At 47.7% G+C, this 10,403-nt stretch overlaps 1 protein-coding gene across 1 annotated transcript in view; it reads left to right on the forward strand.

The window, feature by feature from the left end:
* The first annotated feature begins 1,361 nt into the window (after positions 1–1,361).
* The window catches only part of Fuca1 (alpha-L-fucosidase 1), a 17,672-nt gene continuing 8,630 nt past the window's right edge, over positions 1,362–10,403 (forward strand). The window contains exons 1-4 of the mRNA XM_004637732.2: positions 1,362–1,737; positions 3,698–3,832; positions 5,473–5,610; positions 7,884–7,989. Of these exons, the coding sequence (XP_004637789.1) occupies positions 1,379–1,737; positions 3,698–3,832; positions 5,473–5,610; positions 7,884–7,989 (738 nt within the window). The 5' untranslated portion in view covers positions 1,362–1,378. The remainder of the gene's footprint in view (positions 1,738–3,697; positions 3,833–5,472; positions 5,611–7,883; positions 7,990–10,403) is intronic.

The following is a 10,403-nucleotide window of genomic DNA, read 5'->3' on the forward strand; positions in this document are numbered from 1 at the left end:
GAGGATTGAACTCAGGCCCTTGTGCTTGTCAGGCAAGTGCATATTCTACTGAGCCATCTCCCTGGCCCTTGTTTTCACTTTAAGACAGGGTCTTATTATGTTGCTAAACTGCCCAGGCTGAACTCAAACCTGTGGTCCTCTTTGCCTGACGTTCAGTTTATGATTTTGTATTTTTCTGCAGCAAATTTCCACTAAATGGGTGGCTTATAAAGCCAGAAAATGCATTCCTTCCTTGCACACCTGCTGTTGGATTTAGGCCCACCCTGACCTCGAAGAGCAGCGCCTAAATATCACCACTCATGGTGCTAAGCCCTGATGTCTGGATCACTCCCAGGAGAAGGAAGTGTCGAGCTGTCACGCTGGCCCTGCCTTCTCCCAGGAGGAACACAGGACCCGGGAGAAAGAGGCACAAAGTCCATATTTGCTGAGGTTTGATTCCGGTCCCATTTGGGCCCAAACCAGTTGCACAATCTTAGACAATTCTTTTCCCCCTGCTCTGGACCTGTTAACTACCCTGTAAAATGGGAGGGGTCGGGAGGAGGAAGGTGCCAGAGCTCTCTAAGCTTCCTCGCAGCTCTAACAAGCTGCTGTTACCACCAATGGCACCACATGTGGTCATGTGGCTTCTGACTTGCTTGTTTCCTGCACGGGTAGACTTTGTAGACTGCATCTGTTGCAGCCTGTGGGAGCCCTGGAGGATTTCCCATGAGCCTCTCCCTCTGGACCTGCAAAACTCCCCATCCCCCACCTCCAGAAAGATCACACCTCTCTTTCAGGGGGCGCTTTTCCCTCTGCTTCCCTGACACGACACTTCTTCCCAGCTCTACCCCATTATTTCTGCCAAGCTGTTCCTCACCCCTCCAATCTGGTCAGCCCATTGCTGAGCGTTTCTGATTCATACACAGCTGAAAATCTCCCTATGGTGGAGCCTGAAGGTACGCGCCCTTAATGCCAGCATTGGAGAGACTGAGGCAGGCGGGTCGCAGAGAGTTCGAGGCCTGTGAGATCCTATCTGAAAAACAAGAACAAACTAAACCAAAACAAAAAGCGCTTTCTGGCTCCCTAATTCCCCACGAACTAAAACCTGTGCTCAGGCCTCGACCTACCGCTGCAGGAAGACTGTACAAAGGGAACTCCCAAGTTCTCAGCACACCCAGAGCCTGTCTTATTTTCGCGAGTTGGTAGTTCACTGGGTTTTTCTCGCTTGCAACTCCAGAGGGCGCTGCAGAGACCCTTTCTCTGGAGAGGAGGCGGCCCAGGAATCAAGAAATCGCGATGTTGGCCCGCCCCTTTTCCTCCCGGGCCAATCATTGATCCGAGGGGCGGAGCCACGTTGCACCTGCGCATTAAGAGGGGGCGGGGCGGCGCGGAAGCAGGGATGCTCGGGCGAGGGGCCGCCGCGCTGCTGCTGGTGCTGCTCGGAGCGGCGCGGTCGGGGTTTGGGGCTCCGCGCCGCTACACCCCAGACTGGCCGAGCCTGGACTCCCGGCCGCTGCCCTCCTGGTTCGACGAGGCCAAGTTCGGGGTGTTTGTGCACTGGGGCGTGTTTTCGGTGCCGGCCTGGGGCAGCGAGTGGTTCTGGTGGCACTGGCAGGGCGAGGGGCAGCTCGGGTACCAGCTCTTCATGCGGGACAACTACCCGCCCGGCTTCACCTACGGCGACTTCGGGCCGCAGTTCACGGCGCGCTTCTTCCGCCCTGACGAGTGGGCCCAGCTCTTCCAGGCCGCGGGGGCCAAGTGAGTCCCATCCGGGCCGGAGCTGGGGCCGGGGAGGTGGGGGCGCCGCCGGACGTGGCGCACTGGCCCCAGAGTAAGGAGCGTCTGGTTGGGGGTTGTTAAATCTGGATTCGGGCTGGAGACGTAACTCCGTGCAAAGATCTTGTGTTCAAATCCCCGGTAGAAAAAAAAAAAAAAAAGAAAAGAAAAATACAAGTTTCAGGGAGGCGCCATCCCTCACTATCTACACCTTAGCTGGGCGTGGAATCTGGACCTCATTCATGTGTGGGCCCCGACGACCCCCCGCGGGCTCCCTGCAACCTCGCTGGACAGTTGCCCTGTGCCTTCGACTGAGAGGGACAAACGGGCGCTCCGGCCTGGGGCGGTTGCTTCAGGTACACACGACACAGATGCTCTCTCTGCTGCCCTCTGGCCCGCCCTGTGCGGTTCTCCGAAAGGTTGTGGTGTCCGGAACTCTGGAGGTTGTGGTGGGCCAGTTCAGAGAACTGAAAACCCCAAACCGCCGCCGCCGGGGTATGAGAGGGGAGGAAGATCTGCTTTGTCTGGGGCAGGGCCTCCCAGGTGGGGCGACCTCGAGGGTCTTGCAGTGCCTGCGCTCTCAGGCAGTGGCGAAGAGAGAAGGAGATAAGGAGGTCCCTGTGCTTTCCATTTGGAGCAGTCTTGTTCCCTACCCGGCTCCTCAGTCATCTTCCAGGTTTCTGTTTCTGTTGCACCTTTTCGTTCTATTTTCCTAAGAGAAACTGAAACCAGCACTTAGCATTTGCAAATATATGTAAAAACCTAGAGTCAACAGAGAAAATGTCTGTCTTCTAGTGGCCTTAAAGATCTATACTTTACAAAGAAAAAACATTACAGATGTGAGAAACATGCACTACAGAGGACCGTGACTCTTAAAGGACTATGTGTCCTCCAAAGTTCAGGAGTCCCCCACACCGGACAGTGATCAGATCCTCACATCTAGGCATTATCTACTTTTCTGCCATAAAAGTAAATGAAATGCCATGTGATTGGATTATTTCAACACCTGCCTTTGTCCCAGCCCTTAGGTCTGCTGTCACTTCTGTTGTGGTTTTGCTTCTTTTTTTTTGCAGAAACAGGGGTTGAACTCAGGCCCTTGTTCTTGCCAGGCAAGTGCTTGTTCTACTGAGCCATCTCCCCAGCCCCTTTGCTTCTATTTTTTGAGACAGGGTCTCTTGCCCTATAGTTCAGAGTGGCCTTGGATGCATTGTCTAGCCCAGGCTGGCTCGGAACCCTTGGTGATCCTCCTGCCTCAGCCTCCAAGTGTTGTGATCACAGGTGTGTGTGTGTATCACCATGCCTGGTTTGTTACTCCTGTAAATAAGCAAAGATTACGTAGGTTTGGTAGAACAGCTTGTGCTGCTATAATTTCCTATTGCTAGTCCACATCATTCTCCTTCACGGCAAAGAGTTAAAGAAAGTTAATTATTTGTACCCAGAAGGGCCACAAAAAAAGAGAATCAGAGAGCTAGTTGTTTATCTGCTTCCTTTCCTCTGGGCTCGTTGGCTAGATACAAGGACTGTGACCTAGTCAACTTTGCCTGCATTGTTGCGATGACATCCCCAGGGTGGGGTGTTGTGTCTGCAGTGAGGTGCTTGGCGTCACTAATAATAGTGACTCACGGCAGCACATTTCCAGTTATCAAGTGCTCCCTACCAGTTTTGGTGGTGGTGTGGCAGTTGGGGATTGAACCCAGGGCCTTTGCACTGAACTACATCCTTACCCCTTTTTTACTTTTAAATTGTAAAATGGGGCTTGTGAAGTTGCCTGGGATTGGCTCCAATTTAATAATCCTTGTGCCTCAGCCTCTCAGAGCACCAGGATTATAACACCCACCTGGCTTTCCTTACCGGCTTTAAAGCTGAAGGAAGACATGCTGGGCAAGCTCGTGTTTGTAGCTTGCTGCTTACTTCCTTTGTCCATTTGTTTTGACATCCACAGGTATGTGGTCTTCACCACAAAACATCATGAAGGCTTCACAAACTGGCCCAGTCCAGTATCTTGGAACTGGAACTCTAAGGACATAGGCCCCCATCGGGATTTGGTGGGTGAGTTGGGAGCAGCTCTCCGGAAGAGGTGTGTGTCTGTGGACAGCCCCTGTCTTCTCTTCTGCTGCAGCCTCTGGGGGTTTCAGCTTCCTGATTTCATGTGTTTTATTTCCTAAATTTGCACTTAATAAGCATTCTGAAAGACTTCTGGCCTTTACATTTCCAGTATCAGGAGCTTTGAAGCTCTCATGTGACCAAAAATGACACACTCAGAGAAGTTCATGGCCTTCACTTTAAGAACCAGTTAGCTGAGTCCTGTGACCTGCTCGGTGTCTCATTCCCAATGCTGTGCCTTGCAGCAGTTGTAAATGTTGATTAGGACCTGGCTGTTGGTTAGATCCGGGCATCAGGAGCTGAGCGTCTTCAGTGTATCTGTTTAGTGACATGATGAAATGCCTACCTCAGTTCCTTCTTACTCTGTGGATTGCAACCTTATCCCTAACTTCTTCGTTACATTATATTTTGATAACACTATTTTTTAAATTTACTGTAATAATTGTGCATATTTATTGGGTCTGCTGCGATAATTCACTACATGTATGCAGCATGTTATGACCAAATCAGGATAATTAGATTTTCCATGTCCTTAAACATTTATCATTCGTGTTGGGAGCCTTCAGCCCATCACTTCCTCTTCATGGTACTGGAGATTGAGCCCAGGGCCTGGTGCATGCTAGGTAAGTGCTCTACCCCTGAGCCACATCCCCACCCAACTCTTTTTGTTCTTTATAAAATATATCATAGCCAGGCATGGTAGTGCCCACCTGTAATCACAGCACTTGGGAGGCTGAGACAGGAGGATTGCTGTGAGTTCAAGGCCAGTCTAGGCTACATAGTGAGTTTAACGCCAGCCTGGATTACACATTGAGACCTTGTCTCAAAAAAAAAACAATAAATAAATAAAAAATTGCAGGGCTGATACCCAGTGATGCAAAATAAGAAAATATATTATAAATTGTAATAGCTAATCATGGTGATGCATATCTTTGATCCTAGCTTCTCAGGAATCTGAGGCAAAAGGATCACAAGTTCAAGGACAGCCTGGGCAAATTAGTGAGACTGTCTTAAAATACAGTTTTTAGCCAGGTGTGGTGGTGCTCATGTGTAATCCCAGCACTTGAGATGCTGAGGCAGGAGTATCATCATGAGTTCCAGGCCAGCCTGAACTACATAGTAAGTTCAAGGCCAGCCTGGTACACATAGACCCTGTGACAGGAAAATAAATGTTAAAGGGACCAGTGATGCAGCTCAGCAGTAGAAAGGTGCACACAAAGCCCTGCATTGAGTCCCCAGTCCTGTGCAATAACGTAGTTACATATTATCTAAAACAGTATACCAAATCTTCTTGCTTAAGTGAATGATAAGAAGTAATTCAAGAAAATGGTTTTCAGTCTCACTCTCTTACCTAATTTTTAAAAAAATATATTTGGTACTGGGTCTGGTTCAGCATGCCCTGGGGTGGGGTGGCTTGGCATGTAGTGCCAGGGATCGAACCCCAGGCCCTGCGCTTGCCTAAGCAGGTGCTTAGTCCACTGAGCTATCTCACCGCCCCCCCCCACATACTCCTATGAGTGAATTGCACTGATATTTTAACATGCTGTAGCTGATTTTTCTTAGATTATTAGTTCTTTGTTTAACCACAGTCACTGCCATGTCTTTCTGTTTAAGAAACATACGCTATGGTCTCTACCACTCACTCTTGGAGTGGTTCCACCCGCTGTACCTACTTGATAAGAAGAACAAGCTCAATACTCAGCATTTTGTCAGTTCCAAAACGATGCCAGAGCTGTATGACCTTGTAAACAGGTGAGAAACAAACATGTGTGATGTTTATGTTTCGTCAAGGGAATCAGAGCTTCCCGTTAGGTGCTTTTAAGGAGGGAAGGGGGTGAGCATGATGGCGCAGTCCTGTAACCCCAGCACTTGGGAGGCTGAGGCAGGAGGTTCACTGTGAGTTTGAGGCCAGCCTGTGGTACATAGTGAGACCCTGTCTCAAAACACCAAAGGGGTGGAGGCAGGTACGTATGACAATAATCGACAAGATGTCAAAATAATAAAGTTGGTGGTTGTAAAATAATATAACATTTTTAATTTAGTGGTTTTATTAAGGTAAACAGTTTTTTTTCTCCTACTTTTCAAGTTTTCTGCAAGTAGTTATATTGTCTTAATACACTGAAACATCACACAAAACGAGGATGACGAGTGAATTTCAGGCCTCTGCTTGCCTGCAGGGCTCCCCTCCATCAGGACCTTGGAGAGCGTGCCGTGCACCCTGTGGGCTTGGGTCTCCTTGGTTCTTTTTTTTTTTTTTAATTTTTTTTTTATTTATTTATTTAAGAGAGAGAGAGAGAGAGAGAGAGAGAGAGAGAGAGAGAGAGAGGGGTGTGTGTGTGTGTGGCCAGCTCAGCCCACCAGGGGGCGGGGCTGGCTGGCATGTGGTGCTGGGGGATTGAACCGCGGTCCCTGTGCTTTGCTAAGCTTGTTCTAAGTAGGTGCTTTAGACCACTGAGCCATCTCTCCAGCCCAGTCTCCTTGGTTCTTACAAGCCCCTATACAGATCACCTATGAGCCTCAGATTTCCACTCTGAAATGAGCCCCAACTGTCACAGCACCTAGCACTGGCACTGTATAAGGTGTTATCCCTATTACTATTATCATTAGCTTATAACAACCACTGTCATTTTGGCTTTGTCATTACTCTTTACCATGTTTTACCCTCAACTGCCCTCATCATACTGAAGGGGCTCATAAAGAATGGCAAGCCCTCAAGAGTTACAGTCAAGCCTGGGCAGTTTAGGGAGACTCTGTCTCCAAATAAAGCTTTTTAATAAAAGACTTGGGTTTGATCCCTGGTCCCACATGTCATGCTAGCCCCACCCCTGGGACACACTGATCTGGGGAATGGTGGCGCATGCCTGTAAACCCAGCGCTGGGGAGGCTGAAAACAGTAGGGTCACTACGAGTCTGAGCTGCGTAGTGAGACCCTGTACCAAATACATAAATGAAAAATAAATAAAATACTTTGAGTGAAGTTCAGTGATAGACACTTACCTAGTATGGATGAGGCTCTCATGCGCCCATTTCCCCCAATCTCACCCCCCAAAGAAAAGAGGAAGGAAGGAGGAAAGAGGAAGAATAAGTAGTTTGTTCAAGGCAGGGAAGAGAACTCAGTTTCTGATGTAGTAATGGCTGGGTCTGTCCAAGCCTCTGCAAGTCTCTTGCAACTCTAGGCCTTCCTTTGAGAAGTCATCTTAGGATGGAGGCTGATGCAAGGGGGGTTCTGACTCTGAAATGAGAATCTGGACACCAAAGGCTGCCTATTGCCAGGCATGGTGGTACACATCTGTAACCTCAGCACTTGGGAGGCTGAGGCAGGAAGATGGGCACAGGTTCGAGGCCAACCTGGGCTACATAGTGCAAGGCCAGCCTGGACTATATAGTGAGATCCTTAATCCTATAGTTGGAAAGAAGCCCTCTTTGCAGTGTTGAGGATAGACTCAGGGCCCCTTTGCCTGCTAAGTGTTCTCCCACTGGACTCTGTCACCAGCCCGGAAGCACCACTTTTAATTGGAATTGGTTACTAGAAGGAAGCCATATTGTGTGCCCACACAGTGTACACACACACACACACACACACACACACACACACACACACACTACTCTTCCTAAAAAGGTAAAACAAAAATATAAGGTTTTATAGATATGCTATGTTTGTTTTAAATACTAGTTACATTAACAAAGTGATTTTTTTAATTGTTGTTCCTATAGTAATTTTATGATATTTTCAAAACTGGAGGAATTTTTTTTTTCAATGCTAGTGATTATACCCAGGACCTCATGCATATCAGGCAAATATTCTGTCCCTGAACTCTACCCACAGCCATAGTATTTGTTACAGAAAGGAGTCTACAAAGCTGTCCTGTTGGCCAGGGATATAACTCAGTGGCACAAGTGGCTGCCTGGCAAGCACAAGGTCCTGAGTTCAAGTCCCACGACAAATCAACAGCAACAAAAGACAAACAAAGACTGTCCTACAAACACATTCAGATCACAAACTGTTCTGCCCATGTGTCTTCCAGCTACAAGCCCGACCTCCTCTGGTCTGATGGCGAGTGGGAATGTCCCGACACTTACTGGAACTCCACCTATTTTCTCTCTTGGCTGTACAATGATAGCCCCGTCAAAGTAAGTACTTACCTGGTTTATTTCTTACTTATTTGTTATGATAAAAGTGAGTACAAGGAGCCGAGATGGGGAGTACAGTAAGGACAAGAGCAGCCAATGATAGCAACACATGGCCCCCGAACTGGAACACCTAACAGATATTAAAGGTTTCTCCCTTAATTCTACTCCTTAGAGTGTAAGCTTTGTTGTTCTTTTTGATTTCTTGATTTTGACAACATAGGTCTAGGTAGGCTTAAGTTCACAGGATAGAGCAAAAATAGGATATTGAATTCCTATACCAGGGATCACTATGCAAACAAATATTATGAGAAAATATCCAAAAATTATGTGCAAAACATAAAATTAAGTAATAGGAGTAACATGTAATGTCTGGTTTACATATTCTTTTTTTTTCTTTGCTGAACTGAGGATTGAACTCAGGCCTTTGAGCTTGCCAGGCAAGTGCTTATTCTACTGAGCTATCTCCCCAGCCCCTGGTTTACATATTCTATATTGATTATGTAGCTTAACTCTAAAGGAGCCCTGTCATTTATTTCCCTTACATCCAGGTTCTTGGGGGTGCCTTGCCTACCCCAAACCCCATGCCTGTCATCAGCCTACTAGCCAGTGTGTGGTGGCTACACATTTATACTCTGTGTTGGAGTTATTTTACAAAGCAGCAGAGGTCTTAATCTTCACTATGGAAAGTTTAAAAATTATTTACGTATTTTAAATTTTTTGTGGATTTCAGAGAGAAAGCTAAATATAAAACCAGTTTGAACATTGGTGTTAGCTCAAATGTGGAGCACATGTTTAGCATGCCTGAACCCTGGGTTCAATCCCAGCACCAAAAACCAAAACAAGGAGCCAGGCATGGTGAGGCACACCTGTAATCCCAGCACTCAGGAGGCTGAGGCAGGAGGATTGGTGCGAGTTTGAGACCAGCCTGGGCAACATACAAAGTGAGCTTAAGGCCAGCCTGAGCTGCATAAGGAGATCTTGTCTCAAAAAGACAAAAATTGGGGCCGGGGAGATGGCTCAGTGGAATAAGTACTCCCCTGGCAAGCGCAAGGGCCTGAGTTCAATCCCTGGTTCCACAAGGAAAAAAGACAAAAATAAGAATGTGACAGGTTGGTGGGTCTGTAACACCTCACCTGTCTCCTTCATCTCCCTCTCCTTCCCCAAGAGCTTCATCACTGGTGCCCTCACCTGTACATGCAGCCTTTTCCAGGTGGACACAGTCTCTAACCCAGGGCCCTCCGCTTTTGTTAGATTGAGGAGACCTTGGGACACGTTTCTACTGCAATGCTGGTCATTCCACAGCACAATCTCTCTCTCCAGACTGTGGTTCTTTCGGGCCTGAAATCATCAGTTCTGTAGCTTCAGGCAGGCGCACACTGTGCCACAGAGCCGGCTCCCAATACATGGTTGTTTCTGCAATCCTGTGTCCACAAAGCTGGTGTCCACACAGGCAGCCACAGGACCTCACCAAAGGTTCTGCTTGCTGTGCAACCGGAATTCTTCATTTTTTGGAGATGAGGTCTCACTGTGTAGCCCAGGCTCTACTTGAAGTTGCAGATTTTCCTGCTTTACCTTTGTGTACCACCACACCAGGCACCGAAAATTGAGACCCAAAACGCCATACTGTATGTATGTATGTATGTATGTATGTATGTGTGTATTTTGTCACTACAGGGGATTGCTAGGTAAGTACTCTTAACACTGAGCTATAATCAAAGCCTTTCAAAAATTCTTAGAGACAAGGTCTCGCTAAATTGCCTGGCCTGACCTCAAATATGTGATCCATTCCCAACTAGATGTGCTTTTTCAATGACTTGGAGGGTGGCATAAGTGCCTGGCTGGCAAGCGCAAGGTCCTGAGTTCGATCCCCAGTACTGAAAAAAAAAAAAAAAAAAAGGCAGTGGAATTGATATTTTCTTCTCTTTTCCAGCCCTGCATTTTTGCCTAACTTTTCGTTTGTTCCTTCACTTCCCACTGTAACCCACCCAGCCCTCTACCCTCGTTCCATGGGCCAAAACACTGAATAGGTATAAGAAGCCCACTTCAGAGAAAAACGGGGTTTTAACCGTCCTAACTCCGGGTGCATCTAGCACTCACTCATTCATTCATTCAGAGTCAGGGTATTGTCACTTTTAATCCTCTGAAAACTCCAGCAGGTAGGTGATCTTTTTCTTTTCATTTGTTTAGTTGTTGGGGCTTTGTTTGGATGTGGGTTTGGTTCTTTTACAGATAACTAGATTTAAAAGGTAAAGTCAGGCGGCGACCTCGCGCGGCGGTCTCGGCGGTCTCAGCGCCGGACTGCGGAGCGCGAGGTCGCAGGTTTGCGCCCCCGTCCCGACTCTTTCTTTGGGCTGGTGAGATGGCTCAGTGGTCTAAAGCACCTACTTAGAACAAGCTCAGCAAAGCACAGGGAC

Source organism: Octodon degus, unplaced genomic scaffold, assembly GCF_000260255.1.
Source record: "Octodon degus isolate 3935 unplaced genomic scaffold, OctDeg1.0 scaffold00092, whole genome shotgun sequence".
NCBI classification, from domain to species: domain Eukaryota; kingdom Metazoa; phylum Chordata; class Mammalia; order Rodentia; family Octodontidae; genus Octodon; species Octodon degus.